Here is a 25,193-nt window from a genome sequence, read left to right as displayed (position 1 = left end):
AACCTTTTTGTTCCTTTTCTTCTGTCTCTCTTCTCTGTCCTTTGCACCCTCTTATCTGAGGGGCTGTCATTAGACAAAAAGAAGCAGTATTTTTCTAACATTTCTGCGGGTGACTGATAGTAGGAGGGGAAAGATTTTTTTTATTTTTTTTTTCCCCCTACTTCAGGCTTCTATTATTCTGTACACTTTGAAGAACCGTGTAGCTTAACTGCAGGATGGCCTGATTTCTTCTAGTGAGAAAGCCTCCCAGTCATCTTCCCCAAACCATGCAGCTTGGAGCACTGAGGTCTTTATTCTGGGGGAAGAGAAGGAAGTATAGAATTATTTGGAGGGTTAAGGAACAAAGACCAAGAAACTAAGGAAGAAGAAAACTAAAAACTAAAGGAGGCTGCTGCCATCTAGTGTCAAGACATAAAGTTGATTGCGTTTTCAAGGGTGGCATTCAATTAATGTGTAGAATTGCTCTGTACTGGGAAGTTAGCAGGCAGACCAGGTGGTAGCATACTGGGGAGGACTGGGAGTAGGGCATGCATGCCAAGAAGATCCAGTACAGAGTTGATTGGAGTAAGGCTGTGACTTTTGACTTGCAGATCACAAATAGGAACTGCTTGTTTGTTTTGCAGGTGATTTTTTTCCCCTTTTAGTTACAATTAGAAAGCAGAATTAGTGATATTAGTTGGGACAACTTGAAGGTTTGTAGCATCTCAAACTGTGATAGTGGCAGACACTTTTTGTGGGATGTCCCATTTGGTGTCTTCACTTGTCTGGTCCTCCTTTGCTGCTCTCTCTCTTCCCCTGGTCGTCCAGTTTCACAGTCCCAAGGGAAGATCCAGTGATGGGTCCTTGTGGGAGGAGAATCTCTCTTATGCAAGGCCAGTCTCCTCTCTCCCAACAAGGCAACACCTCACCAAAGTCTGAGTTTGCAGGAGCAAGTAAACACCGTTGATGAGACCAGGTACTTCAAATCTCTTGCTCTGGTGCAAGTAGAAGCTCCCACTGATAGTCTCATTAGGACTACGAAGCAAGCTGCCTCACAGCACAGCCTCTGCTTAGAGCAGCATGTCCCCTCCAGTTCCTGAAGGCATTAGAAATCTCATTCTGTGCTTGAAGGAAAAGAGATCCAGCATTTGATGCAGAAAGAGTGATGAACTGTCCTGACTTGAATCTATGTGAATGTCCTTAATGTATGGGTCACGGAGTGGTGGAATGGCCTCATTCAGCTTAGTGGGCTGCAGATGGGGGCAGGAGAAGGAGGAGAATGACAAGGTGGAGCAGAGCAGGGCAGCATACACATGGCATACACAAGCTCAAAATACTGTGCCTTAATATTTGATGATGGGTGTGCTTTCAGAATAGATACCTATTGCCTTTGCAGCATCCTTATGTCTTTTGATCACTGGTGCATCCTACTTCCAGAGCCTTGACATATTGTTAATTAGCAAAACCATTTTGAGTAAGTTTTCATTCTCTGTATTTCCATTCTCTGTATAAAAGACTGTGTTCCAATTAGCCTCCTTTTCCCTTGTCATTTGAGAATATTTTAATTTTCAGCTATTCAGATTTTTATCTTTCGCTCTTAGTCAATTAAATGGGTAAACACACTTCATGTGTGGGAACCACCTTTTAGCTACCTCTAGAGAAATATTTCTGTCTATACTTGCAGCACTCCCTAATTTAAAATGAGAAAGTGGTCTTTGTCCTTTCTTTGTCTCTGGCAGCATTTCTCTGACCTCTGAACAGAAAGGAATATGATTCTGTTTTCATGGAAGTTCAGCTTAAGATCAAACATTTCACATACTTTGACAAATCTGTTGAATGACTTTTTAGAAAGAAGGCTGTCAAAAAGCACTTTATATTTTTATTCTTCCTTTTTGTTCTCAGTTCTTTGAATTATTCTATTCCAAGTCTTGAAAATAACTTCACACTCGTTAGTAGTTTTGTCGTTTTCCGTTTCCCCCCAGTATGCTCTTGCCTTGTTACTGCAGCCTAGACACAACTCTTTAACAAGAATTTAAATTCATAAAATATGTTAACTCTTTTTTCCTTCATTGCCTTTGAACTTCTTGATCTTTGTATTTAATTCTGAGGTCTAAAACGAAACCCTGGCACCCTATCTTTCTCTCTATCTTGCTCAATTCTCCACAGCTCTGAAAGGAGAATAAGACTTATGACAGATTACTCATACTATTTTTCTCTGTAGATGCTGAAGTTAATTAATCAAAAACTTTTGGAAGGTTTTGGGGAGATTAAAATTCTCTGCTTGCTGGTCTAACGTGATTAGCTGCTCCAGTCTTCTTCTCCCTCTTTTGGTTTAATAGAGTTTTGAACACAACATTTCTGCTTACTTTCTTGTTTGGGTGTAAGCATCTCAGAATTTATGACCAGGATCTGGGTTTAAAAATAAAGGTAGATTAGCTTGCTTGTATTCTTTGATAGATTTATGGGATTGAGTATTTAGTCATTAAGTTCATTGTGCTCTTCAGAGTAGAGCTGTATATGGAAGAAAATGTGGAGGGAAAGAATATTCTGCATGGGAGATATTTACCACATTTTTAGTTTTCTGCATGCTTGCTTTGTTCTTTATACTGGTGGTTCCACCCACCCTCATTTAGAATGGCTTTTCATTTATGGCATCCACACAGCGTAATGTCACTAGATTACATATACAGCATATGCCTCTCATCCTGCAAATGCTATTGCCATGCTCCTTTGCTAAAAAGATAGCATGATTTCATAGAACTGTGCTGCATTCAGTGCATTTACAAATCTGAAAGAGACCTAAGAGAAGCAAGAAACTGCTTAGATTGCTGGAAGGGATAGCTAGCAGGACAGAATATAAGAGTTAAATACATGTGGTTTGGCTAAAGAGCAGTGCAGGGGAGTGTAGCATCATGTCTTGGAACTGTAGAAGAGAGAAGATGAAACAAGAAAGAATCAATTAAGACTAAACATTAAAATATTAAGTAAAAGCAGCTGCAGATTAATTTAAGCTGTTTAACCCTCAAATGTAAAACTTTCCTTTGCATAATCACAACATTTGGTGGAAAAAACTCTTTAGATTATTTAAAGGAAGCATAAAAGCTCAGGGTTCCTTCATGAGTGGGAAGCAGAAGGAAGTATGGCAGTAGCTCTCACTTTGTTGGGTGTTAGATTTGAGTGAATCTCCCATTCCTACTGTAAGGAGTGGTTTACATGGCTGCTGCTTCTTTGGATGGTTTATACTACCTCCCCCTTTCTCCTGTCAACACATCCTGTAGAGCCTTTGTTATTACTGGTGATATCCCCAAGCAGTTACCTCCAGGAGAAAGGATGAGATGTCAGGTGAAGCATGACCTGCTAGGTTGCAGTTTGTCTTGTCTGTGCAGGGAAAAACGAGTGTGACCTGTGCTGTGTGCATGCCTCCCTTTACTACTATCCTGTTAATCCATATTTCTGTATCAGTTGTCATGCTGATAGTCTGGGCAGTGTAACTTGCAGGCCTAAACTCAGGCAGAGCTGCAAAGGGAGTAGGGAGGGACAGCTGAAGTTATGGCTCCATGAAATTCAGTAGGAAGTTGCTAGCCAGTGTGACCAGAATTTCCCTCTGAGACAATGATGGATTAGTAGAATTGTCTTCTTATATGCTGACTCTTCTGCATTTTGTAATTAGAGCAACTGAAGATTTTACTTTTTCAAATAAATGTATTTTTTTTCTCCCAGATACTTACTGACCGGCTCTTCACCAACATGCTCTGTTAGATTGTGGTTAGCTCAAGTAAAAAAATACTTTTACTACCATGTCTCCATTTAAATAGGCACTGCTGTCCTTGAAATGTCAAATATAGTATGACATGTCAATTATTGTATGTCAAGCACTTGATGTATTTGCAGCCTCTGTTGATTTAGATGGATTTTGACATGTGCTTGACGTATTCTAATGGTGCTTCTTCAGTTTGGTGAATGTCTTGGAAAACAACATTGAATGGCACATAAATCACAGCACCACCTTTTGCAGGGACATTTGCCAGAACATGAAGTAGCTGCTTGGTGTTCTTGCAAGTGTTTGGCCAATAATGACTCTCTTGTCCCAGAGCTGGGAGCCTGCAGTTTCTGGCAGGTTTGCCAGCAGGGCAGAAACAGTCTGATCACAAAGCTGTTCTACTCAAGGATTTTTTAGTAATTACTTCAGAAAAATAAACCCTAACATTTTCTGAAGAGATTTTTTTATAAATCTCATACTGGTATTTGGCTCACACTGTGTCTGACAATGTGTGTGTGGTGTGGAAGTGTACAATAGGACTGTAGGCATGATCACTGTATAGCATTAGTAAGGGTTTCTGGTATACTCTTTGCTGGGTAAAAAACTGACTGGATGGCAGGGCCCAAAGCATTATGGTGAATGGAGTTACATGCTCAGGGCTCAGTGTTGGGACCTCTTATTTTTAACATCTTTATCAACGATCTTGATGAGGAAGGAGGTAGAGTGCACCCTCAGTAAGTCTGCAGACGGCACCAAGTTGGGAGGGAATGTTGATCTGCCTGAGGGTAGGGAGGCTCTACAGAGAGATTTGGACAGAGTAGATGGATGGGCCGAGATCAGTTATATTAAGTTCAACAAGGCCAAGTGCCGGGTCCTGCACTTGGGCCACAACAACCCCATGCAACACTATAGGCTTGGGGAAGAGTGGCTGGAAAGCTGCCTGACAGAAAGGGAAGGGACCTGGGGGTTCCAATGAATAGGCGGCTGAATATGAGCCAGCAGTGTGCCCAGGTGGCCAAGAAGGCCAATGGCATCCTGACCATCTCCCTGCCTGCCTTTCCTTTTCCAGAAGAGGTTTATCAGACTTTTGATATGAAAAACCACAAAAGGTCTGCCTGCCAGGTCACTGAAAAGGTTACTAATGTTTTGAAAACTACTATTATTTACTGAACACAAAAACACATTAAATTCTGACATCTCATTTTTGTATGAAAGACCATAACAAGAGCAAGAAATAACTGGCCAGCAAACGCAGCCTTTTAATGCTACCTTGAACAAATACGTTGGCAGTCCTACAGTTTCATTCTGTGCCTGCTGCAAAGCACTTGATGGGTTGGGTCCATATCCTCCACCTACCCTCCTGTATGGTAGGAGAGGGACTTTGTTATGCCACAAGATGCTTCTACATCACATTTAATTAACATTTTTACTGTTAAAAAATCCCCTATGCCAGTATTCAATACTTACCTACCTCCATTTGTGTAACAAGCTGGGTTGCATTTGAGTTGCCAAATGTGAAACTTTAATGTAAAATGGATGTTGTAGCTGCTGTTACAGCTAATATGGAATTCAAAATGGACCTCCACTTACCATTCAGAGGGGGAAGAGGTGGACTTAGAAATGGGAGTTTCCAAGGAGAATCTAGGAATGTAATGAAGTGAATGGCTTCCCTACAGCAATATTTCGGAAAAAAAAATAGATGCAGACACATCAAGTTGGGTGTTGTGTGTCCACGTTGTGATCTTCTGGCAAACTCGGTTTCAGTTTACGATGATGGTCCTTCACCGTCCATCCCTCTTGTACAGGATAAAAGTATATAATAGGGGCAAAGAAATGAGAACTGTGATGGGAGGGAAGACCCTTGCTCTCTCTTCCCCCATGAAACATGTTTCCTCACATCTGAGTGGGTGCCAGGAGGTGCCTGGAGCAACCTCGCACACCTCCCAGGCAGCATTGGCACTGTTGCCTGCCCAAAGTGTATGTGGGGCACAGGACCCCATTTCCACAGTGAGATGTCTAGCTTGTCTTAATCAGGCAGTTGTTTGAGATGGTCACAATTGTCTCATCTAACCCTGTGCCAAATACCACTCTGATGTCTCCCTCCACCTGCCTAACATTTTCTGTGGTAACAGTGATACTCTGTTGAGCTGGGAGTTTTGGATTTGGATTTGTTGTGGGTTTTTTCTCTGCCTCTTCCAAATGAACAATTGTGACAGCAAAATGCTTTGATAATTATCCCTTTTTACTGCATGCAAAGGCTCCAAATGTTTTAGGAAATCATGGGGGTTTTTTGATCTTTAAAGTTCTGGTATGTTCCATCCCATTTCACAAAACAAAACAAAACAACATATGTGCGGGGTTGAATTTTGCTAGATTTTAACAGACTCTGATTTCTTCAGTAAAAGCTTGTGTGTAAGCATGCCCGTTGTTCTTAATTAGTATATTGGCAATACTAGTTGGTGCTTTATTTGGTGGCTGTTTGTAAGATTTCAGATAGTAAACAAGCAGAAATTTTAATAGATTGGGAAGGGGAAGATATCCAGAAGTGGATGTGAGGGATTATCAATTTTTTTTTTACTTTTTTTTTTTTTTTCAAAAAGGAAATTTTAGAAGTGCAACTAAAGAAGTCCTGATGTGGATTTAATTTACTAAGCCAGGCATCCTGTTGGTGCATGTTTGGGAGACGGGTGTTTTCAGGCAAGCAATAAAAATTCAAAGGATGAATGAACTGGCTTTGGGTTAATATATGCAGAAAATGTGTGGTAAAGCAAGGGTTCTAGACCAGTCCTCCTGAGTACAGTTGAAATTCAGAGCACTCTCTTCTAGCCACTCACATCTGTTGACTTGCCTTCAAGACTTTGAAACTACACTTGGCAGAGTGCTAATGAGCAACATGCATAAATTAGCAAGGTGAATGGAGTGGCCCGTTATTACCATCCCTTAATTCTCCATGTTGTAGGAGATGCAGCCAGGAGGGATGTGCTCACTTCAGAGAGAGCATCTAGACAGATCCCCTTCATTTCTTTGCGAGGAGTGTGCTTCTAAGTGTGAAAATAAATGATAGTGATGGTTGTGTAAAAAAATAAATACACCGAGTAGAAATATTCTTTAGCTCTAAATAGGACAAGGAGGGTCATGTGGGTGAAGAAAGTCCTATATATGTTTCTAAGGCATCTTCAAGAAATCCCACTGGTGACTAGGTGATGTTTCTGCATGGTTGGAAACCAAGTTCCTTCTTTCCACCCTGAGACATTTTCAAATTAAAGGAAAAAGTGTACTAATCTGGAAATTATGGCTATTTAACCCCCTGTGAAAAAATCTTAATTTAACTACAGTACTATATGACTATGAATTGTCCCTCTTTCATTGGGTAGCATTGTTTCTAAATATTGATCTAAATAATTATTGTGGGATGAAGCTAATTACAATTTATTTCATAAGGCCTGCAAACATGCAGTTTTGCCTGTTGCTGGTCTTTAGGGAAGGGCTGGGTCAAAAATCTGACAGCTGCAAAACTTGTTCAACTTCATATATTTTTATCTTTTTATGAACAAAACATTCAGCGTTTGTTGGACATAGCAGAATAATTTCACTCAGATAATTGATAACTTCATGTCCCAAAGGATGACATAACACCCCTTTAGCCAGTGGGAAAACATTTCTTATCAGGAGAATGCATTCTGTTACATTTCAAAAAACCTGAAGATGCAACTTTATTTAAATCTTACCCAATTTAAATAATCACATGAGAACTTTTCTATAAATTCACATACAAAGTGATAGTTAATATAACCAGCCAAGTCCTCAGTCTGATTTTGCCTTAGCTCAGGGCTGGAACACTCATAGGGTTAAATCTTAACCCTTTATTTTGCTGGCAAAAAGTCCTCAGTATTTTGTTCTTGCCTTTCTGAAGCAGAATTCCTAAAGGTGTCTAGTTTTTCCTGACCAGGAAATAGCCACACTGAGGGCCACCTAGTTGTTTAAGTGGAGAGCATGAGAGCAAGTCCATGCAGCCACCTCAGCCCAGTGGAGGCCAGAGAAGTGGAGCTGCTTGGCCACCAGCCTAAGCAAAAAACACTTGGAAAAGTGTTATGGGCTGTTTCTTGTGAATAGGAGAGTGTACTCTGCATGCAAATGGAACATGTTATAACATGATAGGTCTGTTAAAGATGTATTTCCATAGATTTCTTAGTACAAAACACACCTGATGGCTGTATGCAGTCTGCCTACAGAAGCCATTTTACTCTTAATCAAACCTTGCCCTGCCGATGAGCACTTGTGATCATAAACACAGTGCTGTCTTGGTGAGAAAGTGTTAAGGGGACCAGTTCATGAAAACCACGATGCTCTGCTTTCCTCGTTCTTTTGGGAGAAAACGTGTCTGACTCCTCTGAAGACAACAGCAGCATTGCCAGACCTTTCCTAGGCCTACATGCAAGCTGGATATCTTTCTGACTGCTAAACTGCTGTAATGATTTGTTGAATTTTGCCTTTTTGGTATGTTTAAAAAATAGGTTAAGTGCTCTGTTGCCTAATTAATTACAAGTGGAAAGACTACCTACTCACAGTTACTCAGCGTGCAGACTGAGTATTCCCTAGGTGGAAATGGGATTGATTTCAGTGACAGAGAGAAAGAAAGGAATGATTGCCCACATGGTCCAACCAATCTGTGCAAGGCCATTAAAAGGATACAGTAACTTTTCCAGCTCATAGATGGTAGTTACAGGGTCCTCTTTCTCAGAAATTACATGGCTGAGTGATTTCTACAACATTCTGTCCCAATGTTCAAATTAAGCCACTAGAAATCTTAAAGACACTAGCAAATACAGTGGAACTGTAACTATATAAATTTCTGCCTATGTAGCTACCTTACTTAGTGCCAAACCTGGCGCTGTGATTCTCTAGAGAGTCAGTTTCCAGCTGTGGAGGTGGTGGCAAGTCTGGGGGACGGGGGAAGAAAAATAAAGGGTAGGAAGCATAAAGAAATAGCAGCCCCCAGGAGAAGAGGCTGAGGGGCTAGACCTGGTGAAGCCCAGAACATTGCCTAGTTTTCAGGTGAGGTTATTTTATAAATAGGTGTGAAAAACCACAATGAAAGGAGAGGTAGTGGGGTTTCTTTGTATTGTAGTAGTATATTAGTACTCTGTAATAGATTTGGACTTCACTGTACTTATTTTGCTTTGCAAACACAAATAAGCAAAAGAAGTGTAGCAAGGATACTAAAATCTAAAGAGATACTTTATCAACATGCATGGCTGTAAAGCCAGGTACAAGTTAGCATATTGAACAGAAAAGCTAGTTTCTTGTATAATATAAATGCATCAGGATTCCTTGTTAACAAAAATGCATGATAACACAATCTCTGTGGTTTCTGGGGTGCACTAACGGTTTTGATTTATAGAATATTTTTTCATGTTTTATAAAAAATCCTTTCAATAATAGAGCTCTGGAAGGAGAAGAAATAACGTATATCACAAACCTTATCAATTAGAAAGTAGTTTTAGAAAAAGAAGCTCAGAACCCTGAAGTGTGATCTTGTGCTCAGTAACATTTTCACCTCCAAATTAATAAAGTTATTTAGCCCCTTTTCTCCTGGCCTGATCGAATAGGTATGATCCTTATTTTATCTCTGCAATAGATTAATTCTTTTCAATCTGTATTCTCAGAGACAGGAGCTTGGCTATTGGACAAACAAAATTGTTTTTTGAGATGACATTCTGTTGGATGTGGCAGATTATCTTTACATATATAAGCACCGATGTGTACACTTCAATGAAGTCAGCCATTTATTAGTTACCAAAATTGGCTTGATGACACAAAGTATGGCAGATAACCACCCATAATTGCATCATATGTAGGTTTTCAGGGTAATCAAATATTTCATGTATCAGTAATAAGCCTTCTGAGCAAGAAGGAAGAAAAGGTCATTCACATGAGCTTCAGTCCCAGTGGACATAAATGTCCTCATCTAATGTCACTGACCTGGCATGACATTACGTGACAATTTTGTCAGCTAAGGATAGAGAAAAATTAATTTTTAATCACCACTTCAGTGATCAGTTCCACATTTGTTAGTCTGACCAACAAGAGGAGGTGGATGCACAGGTGAGAGTTGTCATTGTACAGACATTGGAACTGCCTACTGTGCTGCACAGGTAGATCAGAATTAGGGATATAAGAAGAAAGTGAAATATGGGGAGCAAGGTACAGCATGCTGGGAGTCCTGCATAAGAAAGTGGAGTGTCTATGCTGTGTCTGCAAGTAACCAGAACAAAGGTGAAAGATGCAAGTATGTGCATACACAGCTAATTTCCATGCTGGAAATGTCAGGTCAGCCCATGTCTCCAACAGCATAGTCTTTATTTCACTTTTTTAATTTCCTCTGCTGAGAATACCAGTATTTCTGTAGCCTGTTTGCGTATGTGTTGCCAGAAAAGCATGAAGGAAAAGTATGAATCAGAAAGGAACAGGAAGGGTAAAAAGCAGGCCCCTGTGCTCTCAAAGCTGAGTTGGAGGTGCTCAGTTACCCAGTTTTCTGCTCTGTTGAGAGGGAAAAAGAAAGAACAGACTAGGCATTGATGCAGCCTCCGTCTGGAAGGAGTCTTAGAAAGGCTGGTGCATTAGAGATCCTGTGAATGTTCACTGCTGTTCTGCCAGCTCTGAAAGGAGGAGGCAAAATAAGATGCTCTTTCTATCCTAGACCAGGTTCAGCTCCCAGGCTTGAACTAGCATGCATCAAACACGTTTGGCATACAGGATTTCAGGAACTATTCCTGCTTTCAGGAAGATGTCCAATGCTTTGCCTTCAGATCTAAAGAACAGGCCTTTGCTCATGTACTTCATTCCACCGGCAAGCTCCTTCTGAAGAAGCGTTTTTCCCCCTGCTTGAAGTTTCCTTGTTTTCATGGATTTCCACTTCAGCTCAGAAGAATGTTGGGCTAAAGCAAAGGAAGCTGTTTTCTTTCAGAAAAAAATAAATCAGGCTTATTTTAGCTCATGGTCACTCTGTTACCTTTCATTGTAGTGTGTAGATATGTGTAGATATGTGCATATATAAATATAAACATTTATGTGGGAACTACTTAGAAAACAAGAACATTCATTAGAAGCTCCCTTTAGAACAGGTTGAGCACTGGAACATATTGCCCAAAGAGATGCAGTTTTTTTCTACCTTTGAGCATTTCAGACTTCAGCAGGACAAAGCTATGAGCAGTCTGATCTCATTCTGAAGTCAACATAGAGCCAGAGAGATGTGGTGCGCTTGGGTGTTGCCTGGCAGCTCACCAGTTCAAGTAACTTTAGGTGGTCACAGTGGGAATAAATGCTGCAGATAAAGTAAACATCAGAAATGTGCAAGGTATTTTCTTTGCTGACCACCTAGGACAGGGATGTAAGAGGACAGGAATGCCCGTACAGAGCTGGAGCAGAGAATCCTCTTGCCCTGGGCTCTGCCTCCAGTAGCAGTAAGAAGCAGGCAGCTGGGACAGAGTGTAACAGGGCATACTTGTTATGCTCCTACTCCTATCTGGTCCCAGTGAGATTTCCTGCCATCTCCAGCTCAGGCCCTTTTCTGAACCAAATGTATTCAAATAATCTCTTATCCATGTTTTGTTTGCCCATGTCATTTTCCCATTTCATATGTGTAGTGTTTGCGTATGCAGTCAAATTCCTCCTTTCTTTCTTGACAAAAAGTATAATTTCCAGTTTAACATCTCCATAAAGTACACTGATAGAAGTAACTACTGCTAATAAAAGAGTAGTACATATTTTCGTTTTATGATTGCCTTTAAGTAGTGCTTGATATGTTTTAATGTCGATCATTCCTAAAGCAGATGTTTGCCTTTCATGAAACATTAATTAGAATCAAAGAGGAGAAAAAATACATATGTATATATGCATGTGCATCTGGTTGTGAGCAGGAGACAGTAGAAACATGGTATTAAATATGAAAAAAAGCAGTAAGTAAGTATTTGAGGGGAAGACTTTATCTGGAGATTACACTGATATTTAAGCATATTAAAGCAAAAAAACTATTACATTTTTATATCGTATGATTTTGGTATCTCACTACTAGGTGAAATTTTATAAACTGTAATGAAAAATAATCCACATCCTGTTTCTACACAGTTCATTGTGTAGTGTTTATGAGGATATTTTCACTGATACCGTGAGTGGGAAGGTAACATTATACGAGCTATCAGAAAATGAAATTGTTCTGTGAAAAGCTACTACAAAAGAAAGTAATTGAGAGCTGGGAACTGGGAAATGCAGTTCAATTCCCCTTTTCAAAAACACGTGGAGTACCCATATCATGCCTTTCACTGTCTGAAACGTGAAGGTCTTAACAGAAAGAGGATACTTTATCTTCAGCGAGATTAGCTCCCTGAATGAGTGCTTTGCTGCTGTGCACGTGTTCACTTGGTTTGGAACTAGGCCAGAGGAGCCAAGTACAGGTGCTGGGGCTGCAGGTGTCTGTGCTACAGGCTGTCCTTGGCAGGGAGCTGCTCCGTGAGCCGCCTGTGGTCACTGCTGCCCCGCTTCACCCAAAGGAGGGGAGGACCCTCAGCTGCCATGGGCTCATCTGAGCCTGCTGCTCCATCTGCTCAGGGGGTGCTGTTCCACCGCTGCAGCCAAAGGCCAAGATTTTGAAAAAGTAATGTAGAAGACTTGACTGATGTCCATAGTTGTTAATTGAAAGAAACAATAATAACAGTAATAAAAAAAACATAAAAATGCTAAGTGGCCCAACCCCATGATCTCCCTGCAGCCTAGGTTCTTGTTGAATGCTGAGCGAATACTAGAAATGCAAGGATTTTCTTCAGCTGCTCATGTCTGCATCATGCAGGCATGCTATATTCCTAGTTTTCTGCTTTTATTTCATTTGCCTGCAGTGTTAGTTACTAGGTCTGAAAGACTGGCCCAGAAGTTTTGCATGTCTCATAAAGTAATGAATCACGTTGTCAAATTTATACACTATTTCTGTATTTGAATATTATTTATGTCTTTTTTCCCTTTAAAACGAAAGAAAAACTAAATATCTGAATGTCCAAAACTGGCCTCAGGGTAAGATACTAATATTTGACTTTTGGTTCTATCCTGTATTGCCAAGGCACGTTGTCACCTCTTAAGTATTTAGCATGGTAATATCTCCCATTTGTTGTTTTTAGCCTACCTATTTATGTATTTATATTTGTGTGTGTTATCAAGTATCAAAATAAGAGGATTTGTTGTGGAGTAAAAAGGTGGATTTTTCCACATTTTCGCTGTGTTGATTGCTTATGTCCACATTCTCGATTTCTTCATACAAATTCAGAATTTCCGTGGAAGTTGTGGCATTGGTGGTAATCACAGTTAGTTGCCACCGTAAGGGATGGTGACCCTCCCCTAACCATTGGCCACACATTCCTGTCCTCTCCCATGGGTTAGTGCAGGTATTTGGCAGACTCCAGTATTTAGAGGGCTAAGCCAGCAAAGGAAGCAAGCTGCTCCAGTGTTGTTGTTTTTTTCAGAATTGGCTTTTTGTCATTGTGGCTTGCTGCAGAATCAGTCAAGTGCCAGTACTGACACAAGGGAAAGCAACAGGATCAAGACTGTCCTGGTATGCCAGCTTAGCCAAATCACACACTTCAACAGCTCAGGTCCTGAGAAACACAGGAGGACCACAGATCATGTTATACCCACCTTGTGGGACAATCTCTGGCCTGCCTGGCCCCTCATCTGGGCTGAGTAGATGCCACACGGGGCTGAGTCCAGTCTGTTGCTCCATGTGATTGCCAGAGTGGAGAGGGCACACATGGTAGGTGTCTGGGTCTCACCCCAAAGGGAAGGTACTGTCTGTTTTTAGCAGTGGTGGACTATTGTTAAGGTGCAGCCATAATCATAGAATCATAGAATCATAGGGGTTGGAAGGGACCTCGAAAGATCATCTAGTCCAACCCGCATTTTTAAGTCTCACTTAACTACAGGGCCAGCAGGGAATAAGGTAGTGCAGTCTGAATGCTGTCAAGGAGAGACGTGTGGTAAGGTGGGGGGCACTTGGGATGCAAGCTGGTCTATATACCTGCTGGGTTCAGTGTGTTTTCCATGAGGTCTTCCACGAGACAGGCAGGAGACGTAGCCAAAGAGCCTGAACTGATAGCAGGGGAGCCAAGGAAGAGTAACGGTTGCAATCACAAGGATGGAAATGCAACACTGGGGCACTGTTTGGGTTTGTATGGCAAGAGCAAAGCAGTGGCTCGCTGCACCTCACCGGCTCCATGCTGACTGTCCGGCAGCTCTTGCCCAGCTTGCTGAGAAGCTGGCAGGGCCAGGAAGCTCCTGATTTGGTGACTGAAGTTAACACTGCATGTTTGCCATGGGGTGAGAGCGTGTGAACAGGCTGTTGGTGGGGAGCAGCCACTGTGCAGCGACTTGTCACCACGTGGCACATTGTTGGTGTGCTGCAGCACTAAACACAGTTCAAAGCTGTCCACCCCCCCGCCATCCTCTCCCCTCCCAGCATTTGTAGTGAGGAAAAATAATCCTGAGTTATCAGAGTTGTTATAATCCCTGTTGCATGTAGTGCAGATCATGTTCAGAACTTGATGGCCATCTGCTGGTGAAGCCCCCATCATTGTTTTACTTTGCAGACTTTTTTTTGCATCAGAGGGACAAGCACTTGGACATGTGTAATTGGCAGAGATTAATGTTTTCACTTCTAGCTGGAAATAACACACCTGAAATTTTGTAAATCACCCTAAATGCTCACAGTGATTTGGTTCATTTCACCCTATGAGCAGTACTGACTACAGGTGTTGCAACTGCTTATGGAGGCAACCAGGAGTGCCCCAGGATTTCTGTTGATGTAATACTTTCTACACTAATATAGAAATTACACTGGTTTTAGAAATAACAAGCTGCAAATAAAAGATTGTCAAGCTGACAGTTCAGAACTCAGTTTTCTTCTTTGTTTATTTATCTTTCAAACTTGTTGTATCAGCAGTAATTTGGTACATCTTGCTGTTTTGTTAGTATATGATGTATGGTGTTAGTACTATTGCTAAACCTACCTTGAGCCTTAAAGGCTGGCTGAGATCTTGGCTGTTGACAGGACAACTGGCAGGTCCTCTGCTGGGCACCCTGGCAGCTCTCAGATGCTGATCTACTTTCAGGTCTTCACTCTGGGCAGTCTTCAATGGACACCTAGAGTCAAAAAAGGCTGCTACAAAATTATATATATATATATATGTCAGTGTGTTTAAAATTTATTTTATTTTATTTTAAAACACACTGTGAGCAAAAAGAAAATAAATCAGTAAAAAATAAATACTGAGCTCTCTGACAAATCCACTCTCAAAGTCTTTTTCCACCATGATGCCATCAAACAGTAGTTTCTGGAGTCTTATGCTGACGAGAGCCACCTGGCAGAGCCCCCATTGCCTTTGAAAGGCACAAAACATGGTTTTGAGGATTTTTTTTATGTCTCTCTGTGTGATTGTAGAGGGTATTTTGTAGAAACTGGTTGAGAAAAAGGAATGCATCCCTTTACTGCTGCACGCCAAAGGGAAAGAACATCAGCAAATCAACTGACAATTACTGTGAGAGGGACTAAACTCAGGAAGCTCAAAAAAGCAGCATGTGCTCTTTTTTGGGCTTCCTGTGGTATCTCCGTTTAACATCACACAGCTTTTGTAAGGCTAAAACAAGGCTCGTGCTACTGGTTAGGATCTGTCTCCTTTTCCACCAGCGAGCATGTCTGCACCATGGGGTCCTGCTGCGCCACAGGGGTTAAAGTGGCAGAGGCAGACCACCTTGGAGCTGTGCTCTCACTTGTCATGAGTCCCTTCTGCTGGCTAGTTTGTCATTTAACCTGCACTGCTGCAGAGGGAAGGCGTGAGGTTACATTTGCTGGTTCCAGCTTGTGGTAACCTTTCTCCTCAGAGTGCTGAGCACGCAATGTCTGTGAACCTTGCAGGGACAGTGGCAATGCATGGCATCTCCTGTGGGTTATTTGCCTTTGAGAAAGAAGCAGCAATCTGGCTAAGAAGCAGCAGGATTGATCATGTGCCACCTTCGCAGCACTGCTTTATGCCACCCTCACCTATATAAATACCCAGGAAAGCACAGAGCAGTTCCCAGCAGTGAGGTCACTTTGTTGTACGTGACAAATAGCTTTTTACAAGATGCTGACTCTGCTCAAAGTTCGTTTTATCTCAGACCTGGAAATTGCAGCAGCATTATAAGCTTGATCCTCCTCTCATTTAAAAGAGATGTACTATCCAGGATCTGAACATGCTGTTACAAAATAGGTTTTTAAGACGGCTCGTAAATCACATACAGCAAAAATGGTGCACAAATATTTATCTTGAAAGATAAGGATTTTGCTTGTTTGAGCGCTGGATTTTGTACCTTCAGTATTGTGCTTTAAGATTTGATTTACATGTTTGCTTTTTATTTTAGCTGGTGGAATGTTTTTTTTTTAAAAAAAAAAACAACCCGACTGGAGTAGTGAGACTGCTCTCAGTGAATCATCTAACCCAAGACTTTTATTTGCCCTGAAATGCAGGTTCTTAAATGCAATTCCTAAGCCATTTCTGTGACAGCTAAACGTATCTGTGTTTTTGTCACTTAGTTAAAGTGCTGATGTGTCCTGCTCTCTCGGGAACTACTTTTTGCTAGTTAATGTTCATATTATGCCTCTCCCCCCGTCCCTTTCTTCCTCCATGTCAGAAACTCCTCACGTGCCCATTTACACACATCATATTATAAGCAAAAAATAATTAATCTGGAAAATCTCTTTGCCTGAAGCAGAAGTATGAATATATATAAAGTGTTAAAAGAGGGCTGTCAGAAGGAAAGTACTCTTGGTTTTGGTTTTGGGTTTTTTTTGTTTAAATAGTGGTTTAAATTAGTGTTATACTGTAAAAACACTTAAAAAAAAAAAAAAAAGGTGTAATTTGGGCTTGAAGGCTTAATGATTTGTAATGCAGAGAACTAGAACATCAGTGAAATCACATGCTAATAGTGTGAGATGCTTTATGCAAAGTTTTAGCCCAATATAAGTAGTCCTTAACAAATTCTAGAAATCCCAATAAGTGGAGTTTATGGCAGAGCAGTTACAGCTGTAACAGCACTGGCTGCTGTAACAGAAGGTTGAAGATCGGTGTTGTCACTAGAGCTTCTCAGCAGGTGCATCAACATCAGTGCTTCTTTCAAATGCCTTTCTCAGCATCTTAGCTTCCCCAAAGATTTGTGCTTACTGCTTCTTCTGATCACGTTCACTTTCTTTTCTGCCAATTCATTTTCATTTGACGTCACAAATTCTTTCAGAAGAACTGGGAATTTGCATCTTAAGAGTCTAAAAGATCTTGCTGGCAAATCTGTCATTTCCTTTTGAATGTCAATAAACCCAGGAATGTGAGGGAAGCCCCAGGAACTTGATGAAGGCCAACATTGTTCCAGTTCTTCAAGTAGCTGAACAGGCTCGTATAACTGTCAGTGAAGATGATTGCTGTGCAGCATAACCGTAACAACATTGATAAGGCAATCAATTATTAATGATTTATAGCTGGGTAATAGAATTAATGGAATTTGAGGAGGCTTTGGTGTTTGGATCTTGGCATCCAAGCTTGATAAGAGCTCATGAAGTAAGTTTATCTAACCAAGTGCATTGTTGTAGCAGGCTTAATTCAAGTATTTGGCTCCTTACACACTGTATTTAGAATCTCAAGCAACATAGCTCCAACATATTTTTCATTGCTTAAAATTTGGGATAACTGATCGGCGTAAGGACATTGCTGTAAATAAAGTATCTTTGCTGAGCACAGGCATTTCTGTGGGGATCAGTTGATGACCCTGTGCTAATAAACTTTCCTGTTTATCAGTGGTCTGGAAGGAAATAGAATTCATTGACTTGTGGGTGATGCACTGAGAATTGTAAAATAAGTAAATGGAAAAATCCCTGCTGCTGGGTGATACGGATCTCTTAGCCATCTGTATGCAAGCGAACAACAAGTGTTCAGCCAAATGCAAGGATCCATAGGGCAGATCTGGGTACTGGAAACACTTTTTCATAAAAGGTTCAGGATTTTTATCTATTTAAACTTGTCAGAGATAAATTAGGGAGGCTATATATAAAGTTGTTAAGAAAGCAGTGTTCAGTAAGCTTGGACCTGGACACATGCAGCATAGAAGTAACGCTCAGATAAAGTCAGGCTACTTCATTATTGGAGTAATATTTCAAGGATTGTGTTGTTTTCTATGGCAGCAGGCACTTCTAAACCAAGACTTGAATTTTTTCATACTGCAAAATACACTCTAGTTCAAGCACAAATGGTTTCAAATATGTGCTGTGGACAGCGTTGTAGAAGAGGAAATATTTAATTAATTGTTAAGGTCATTTATGTCACAGTGATGTATTACAGCTGATCTTTTGGGGCCCAGGATGTACAGCATGCTCTGGCTTCATTTTTTCCTTCTGTTCTGGGTTTTTTTTTTAGTTCAATTTCACCGTTCAGTATTGAGAGCACAAGGCGTCAGAGAAGGTCTGAGTCTCCAGACTCCAGGAAGCGGCGCATCCACCGGTGTGACTTCGAGGGATGCAACAAAGTATACACAAAAAGTTCCCACTTGAAGGCTCACCGGAGAACGCACACAGGTAAGTCTTCTCCAGCACTGTGTACCATGGTTAAGTTAAGCAGGTTCCTTTTCTGTCTCATGTAGGATGTGTTGAACTCATGATTCTGTGGTAAAAACCAAAAGCCTGTACCTAAATAATAACACAGATGTCTGCAAGTGCATCAGCATTGGCCTTCTAGTGCAGATCGAGAGCATTCTTCTGAATTGGACTTCCCTGTCATCCCTGCTTTGCAGCACAAGAGTGGTTTCAGCACAAACCAGACTCCTTTCACATGGAAATAAACAGAGAAGTGGCCTCCAGGGACACACATACTGTGCTTCAGCAAACAGTGGATGGTCATTGCTTGGGACCAACAAGAACTAATCCAAAGAGAACCTTCAAGAAGAGCATATAGTCGATCTTCAGCACCATTTTTCTCGCTCGAGAGACCTGCTGCTGTTCAGCTACTACTTACTTTTACAGATGTAGCATTTGAATGCGAAGTGCAACTAAAGGCCTTCAGTTTAATTCAAGTGTAAACTCAAGAGCTCAGTAGGGATTTTTTTTGAGGCTTTCTGAGGTACGTACCACATACCACATACCACTGCAGAGAGAAGTCAGTCACTTTGTGGGAATAGGTTTCATCGGATCCCTTCAACAGAGATTCAAGAGGTGCCTTGTTGAGCTGGATCCCATTCAGCGATGGTAGCATTTAATCAATACCTTTTGTCCTTACTAACTTCGCAGGCTATTACTAGGCTACATGACAGGCATGTAAGAGTAGCTGAAGCAGTGATGTGTAATTATTGTAATTTTATTGTGGATAAACTCGGGAGCAGCAATTTGAAGTCATCAAGAGCAATTGAAAAGGAGATTGCTAGGAAGGCAGTGGACAGAACGCTCTGAGTTTCAGTGCTGTTCATTACTGCTGATTTGCTTAAATTAAATGTATTGATCCCTCTGCTCTTAATGTACTTTAGTGTTCTTGTAACTCCTTGGAGAAAAGATGGCATTTATCCAGCATGTAGCACAATGTTGTTCTTTGCTGAGAATCTGCTGGTGCTTTCCGTGTGTGATGTACTCTAAAGAGTAAGAGATAATATTTTAAAAACTTAAGTGATGCCTTCTCCATTTCAAATGAGGCCACATCTCCATCTCTCTTTCCGATATGTCTTTTGGTTGGTAGGACTTCAGTTGAGAGGAATACTGAACAAGGCTCCATTCTAATACCCCCTACTAAATCAATTTCTGTAAGCTAAGAGTCCCTTCCTTAAACAGCAGAAATGTTCTGGTGATTTGGGAATTTCATTAGATTTCCCTCCAGGCCAATTATTTTGGTTTCTTCGTATCTCCCCATTAATGCCCGTGACTCCTCTCTTAATTTATTGTATCTTACCTTAATTCTTTTTTGCTATTCCAAATTCTTTCCAATCTTCAATGTGGTGTTTCATCCCTACACTCCCAATGTATTTTATATAACTTTACCCTTTGACCTTGTACTGTGTCATTTGTGTTCTACTTTTTTCTCAGTATAACCCTACTCTGTCCCTTCCCTTCTCCTGCCCTGATGTCTAAGTTGTTCCTCTATTCTTTCCTGTATCACCCTTTTGAGAATGATATGGCTGTAGCAGATTAGAAGGCAGAGAGCCCACCAGAGGCATGAAACCCATAGACTTTTTGGTTTGAACCATACTCCTTAGGTGCTTGTGCCACAGGGATGTCACTCTTTCTAGCCTGCAAGACTGGTGACCAGCCCAGGAGTATAAGCAAGCACCATGTAGAGAACTGAGTTACAAAACTAGATGTGAACAACCTCAGAAGTTTCACACTTGGGTTAGCCCAGAAATACAGGAGGCTCTTCTCTGTCATAACGTTTTAGATCACTGAGAATCATATTTATCATGAGTCTGTAGTTCCTTAGTGAGCTCATGGCAGAGCAGAGGTTGTGGGTAATGCACCTATATCAGTGTTATTCTGCACCACTGAGGGTGCTCAGAACTAGGTACTGAAGGCTTGTAATGGTGTTGGTAATTGCAGCTTTTGAAGCTGTATCTCTACAGCAGCATGAACAGGGTTTCTGTACCTGCTGTAATCGTTGGATCCATCTCCACCGCCTTGGTTCCCTGGCAGCTGGATGTCTAGGCTCTGCTATCTGTCTGGGATCTCTGGGTAGTCAGAGAAGAGGGATTGGCACCTCTGGGGCACGTTATTCCCTCTTCAGGTAGACTTGGGTGGTTTGCAAAGGTGTTTCTCTTTCATTGTGGGATACAGAGGAAGCCCAGATACCTACCTGTTAGCTGGCTGAAATGAATCACCACCCCAAAAGGCAGCTGCCTGAAATACTTTGCAGTCACGTTGGATGTTGATTTATTCCTTCAGGGAGAAAAGAAAAAGAACATCAAATAAAAAACTCTCATTAAATGGTCAGCTGTTAACTGTTCCGTATTGTCATGTCTTCCTACCTGCTGCAATGTAAGAAGTGTAGTCTAGAGAAAAGGTGATCATTGCATTTAGCCAGCAGATCCAGTGAGAAAATCTGTTTTGTGCTGTGAAAATTAGATGTATTTTTATGAACATTTCTCAGATCTTGGTAAAAAAGTTGATATATTCAGGCTTACACGTAGCATTGGCCTTGAGCATACTCTATGTGTTCATCTCATTTTACATTTTTTATCTTGGTCTTTACTTTTGCTTCAGGCAGAAGAAGTTAATTATTCACATATGACCCACAGTAATTAGTGTGCAGTTTTGGATAACTATAAATGAAGTATGACAGCTATGCACGCAAGGGTGAGCAAGTTTCAGTAGGAAACTTTCTGAGAAAAGATCACAGAAACTCAGCATTGCATAATCTGGACTTTTTTTTTTTTTTAGGCAGGCTGATCTTGCTGACAATTGTTTACCTAAGCAGGATGTGTTTGAGAACTCTTTTTTTCTTCACTTACTGTATATGCATAGCCACTGAGATATTCACAATCATTGGAATAGAGGAGTAAAAACAATGCAGTATTTTGACAGGATGTACAGCTTTTTTTGGTTGGATGGTATATTTCTTTTAAACTTAATTTAAAATGGAAACAAAATATTAGAGGTGGTAACATTTGCATTGAATTCTCTTCAAGTGACTCCTTGTTTTTTAAAGTATGCTATCATCTAGCTTCTCAATACTTCTCACCAGTGTCCTCAGAACTTCATGTACTAGTGTGGCCATGGAGTCCACTGGAGGGCGAGCTTGAACTGCACATCGTCTCTCCAACTAGAAAAAGTGAAACCTGCAATAGCTAGAACATTGCATAAATCACAAGCACTAGTATCAAATTTCTCTTTCTAGTATCAGCTTCTAGTTGTTGTTTTGCCAGATTATGAAATAAAGCTATCGGGAGGTATTGGGTGTGATGGAGCCTTCGGGGCTCGCAGGCTATCTCACGGCTCGGGTTTATCAGCGCTTTCCACAAGGAGAAACTGTGAGGAATTGGCTCACCTGAGTTGTGCAGAGTTAGTTTCTGCGTCAGTAAACTTGAAGAAAGTCGCTAATGTGTGACTTTACATATTAGTGATCTTTAAGATTAAAACCAGCAGCCCTGGGTTGCGTCCTTGGTCTGCGTATGTCTGCGCTGCGCTCCGTGTAGTGCTGGTGTCAGCCCCAGGATCAGGGAGATCTGTAACTCCTGATTCTGCGAGGTCTGTGGCTGTGCAGCCCTGGTGGGGTTTGCCTTCTTCAGTTTGCTGCTTTTACTTTGAAGATGAAGAGGGAAAAAACCATAGTGGATTTTTTTAATGGCTATTTCAGGCCTTTTAGGTGGTACTAAAGTTGCCATTGACACTTTCAGTAGGACAGCTGAGCGTTACAGACTAAGTAATACTGGTTCCTTCCACTGTTGTTTTTTTCCTCCATCAAAATTTCATTCTATAAATATTTAAATTTGTCTTAATGAGTGGTTGTTTCCTTTTCTACTAGCGCTGGTTTGTGAAAGATCTGCAGACTCTCTTTCCTCTGAAGAGAGATTATGAAAATCTAATACGTTTTATTTAAGCCAGAGAGTCAAATCATGCCTTCTGTTAAGGGGCTGATAGGCCAAAATAGACTTCAGTAACTGATCTGTGAAACTGGAAATCATGGATCTGTGAAAACTGTAAAATGCATTAAATAATTTCCTTATTTTGGCAAAAAGCAGGCAGATATTTTCACGCTATAAAACTGAGGACATACATCTTGACCTCTTCTGCAATTGACTGGACATTTCTGAAATGTCAAAGGAAAGCTGCAAAGTAGTAAAAAAATGTTTTAAATTTCACCATGCTTGTCATTATTTTTTGATCATTTGTACCAACAATGAAAATAGGTTTATGAGGTAAATATGGGGAAGGCAGCAGGACAAAGCCTTACAGTCACACCATCAGGTCAACTGCAAGTCAGTAAAGTCTCTGGTGAAATAATACATTTCATTATAGACTCAATCAGCTTAATAGTTGTGGATAAAGGGTGTGTGTGAAAAGATAAGAGGACAGGGGAATCTTGTTTTTAGGAGGGAGAAGAGATAAAACAAGAACAAACATCCAGGACCCTTTGGGCTAGTTACCATAGGGATCTGCTCAAGAGAGTGTCTTGGGATAACATCCTGGAGGGTAGAAGGGCCCATGAAAGCTAGCTGACATTTAAGGATCACCTTCTCCAGGCCCAAGAGCATTGCATCCCAAATAAAAGGAAGTCAAGCAGAAACTCCAGGAGGCCAGCATAGATGATAAGCAGCTCCTAGGAAAGCTCAAACTTAAGAAGGAAGCATACAGGGGGTGGAAGCTAGGGCAGGTACCCTGGGAGGATTACAGAGGGGTTGTCCAAGCAGCTAGGGATCAGATGAGGAGAGCCAAATCCCTGCTAGAATCAAATCTTGCCGGGGATGTTAGGAGCAATAAGAAAAGCTTCTTTAGGTATGTTGGGGGAAAAGGACATCCAAGGAGAATGTAGGCCTTCTCCTGAAGGAAACGGGCAAGGTAGCAACACAGGATATTGAGAAGGCTGAGGTCCTCAATGACTTCTTTTCTTCAGTCTTCTCTGGCAAGTGCTCCAACCTCAACACAAAGGCCACGACAGGTGAAAGCAGGGACTGGGAGAATTAATTTGCCCCCACCGTAGGTGTAGAGCAGGTTTGTGACCATCTAAAGAAACTTAAGGTGCATAATTCAATGAGACCTGATGGGATTCACCCACGGGTCCTGACAGAGCTGGCAGATACAATTGCTGAGCCTCTGTCCATCATATTTGAGAGGTCATGGCAATCTGGTGAGGTTCCCGCTGATTGGAAAAAAGGGAACATAGCCCCTGTTTTTAAAAAGGGGAAAAAGGAAGACCCAGGGAACTACAGGCTGGTCAGTCTCACCTCTGTGCCTGGCAAGGTCATGGAGCAGATCCTCCTGGAAAGTCTGCTAAGGCAATGGAAAATGAAGAGATGATTGGTGACAGCCAACACGGCTTCACTAAGGGCAAGTGTCATGCCTGACCAATCTAGTGGCCTTCTACAAAAAGGCTACAGAGGTGGTGGATGGTGACAGAGCAACTGACAATCTACCTGGATTTGTACAAAATCTTTGACACTGTCCCAGATGACATCCTGGTCTCCAAACTGACAAGGCATGGATTTGACAGATGGACCACTCAGTGGATAAGAGATTGGCTGGATGGCCACACCCAGAGAGCTGTGGTCAATGGCTCAATGTCCAAATGGAGGCAGGTGCCAAGTGGTGTCCCTCAGGGGTCAGTATTGGGACCAGTGTTCTTTAACATCTTTGTTGGAGACATGGACAGTGGGATTGAGTGTATCCTCAGCATGTTTGCTGACGATACCAAGCTGTGTGGTGTGGTTGACACCCAAGAGGGAGGAGATGCCCTCAGCACAAGAAAGATACAGACCTGTTGGAGAAGGTCCAGAGAAGGGCCACCAAGATGATCAAAGGCCTGGAGCACCTCTGCTATGAAGACAGGCTGAGAGAGCTGGAGCTGTTCAGCCTAGAGAAGAGAAGGAGCCGGGAAGACCTTATAGCAGCCTTCCAGTACTTGAAGGGGGCTATAGGAAAGCTGGGGAGGAACTTTTCATCAGAGAAGACAGTGATAGAACAAGGGGTAATGGTTTTAAACTGAGAGAGGGGAGATTTAGGTTAGATATTGGGAAGAAATTCTTCACTATAAGGGTGGTGAGGAACTGGAATGGGTTGCCCAGGGAGGTTGTTGATGTGTCATCCGTGGAGGTTTTTAAGGCCAGGTTGGACGAGGTTTTGTGTAACCTGGTCTAGTGGTAGGGTTCCCTGCTGATGGCAGGGGGGTTGGAACTTGATGATCTTTAAGGTCCTTTCCAACCTTAATGATTCTATGATTCTGACAGTGCAAAGGAGACATTAGAAAGTGAAAACAAAACACCTTTTGGATAGATGACAGTGATCATGTGAAAAACACACAAACCCTTTTTTATTCATACTGATTTCAGTTCCCTGTTACAAAATGCACTAAATATTAAAAAACACAAATAGCCAGAGGTGGCAGGTTCTGGCTGCCAACAGAGGTGCTGCAGGGCAATGTCTGCTGGCTGTGGTTGATGTCCTGGGGCATGCCTGTGGTGGTGCATCTGGTCGTGGACAAACTGTCCCGCTGGCCAACCATGTGGCTAAAAGCTGCTTTCACTTTTCATCCACAGTCTGCAAATCCTGGGGTACAGTATTGTCTTTTAACATGAATTGTAGGCCTGTTGATAGCAAAGCTAACCTTTGCATATCAGTACGTAGTTTTCATAGACATCATCTGTCTCCTCTTAATAGGGAGAGGATGTAAATTTGAGGCTTATTATGTAAAATGAAGAGGCAAATTAT

General features: G+C 41.5%; 1 protein-coding gene across 4 annotated transcripts in view; it reads left to right on the top strand.

The window, feature by feature from the left end:
* The window catches only part of KLF12 (KLF transcription factor 12), a 247,807-nt gene that overhangs the window by 201,590 nt on the left and 21,024 nt on the right, over window positions 1–25,193 (top strand). For all 4 annotated transcript variants that reach the window (XM_051608921.1, XM_051608924.1, XM_051608922.1 and 1 more), the window contains one exon: window positions 18,217–18,374. In XM_051608921.1, the coding sequence (XP_051464881.1) occupies window positions 18,217–18,374 (158 nt within the window). The remainder of the gene's footprint in view (window positions 1–18,216; window positions 18,375–25,193) is intronic.

Source organism: Apus apus, chromosome 1, assembly GCF_020740795.1.
Source record: "Apus apus isolate bApuApu2 chromosome 1, bApuApu2.pri.cur, whole genome shotgun sequence".
Classification (NCBI taxonomy): domain Eukaryota; kingdom Metazoa; phylum Chordata; class Aves; order Apodiformes; family Apodidae; genus Apus; species Apus apus.
The sequence above is the reverse complement of the archived record's forward strand: the minus strand, read 5'-3'. Positions and strand labels throughout refer to the sequence as shown.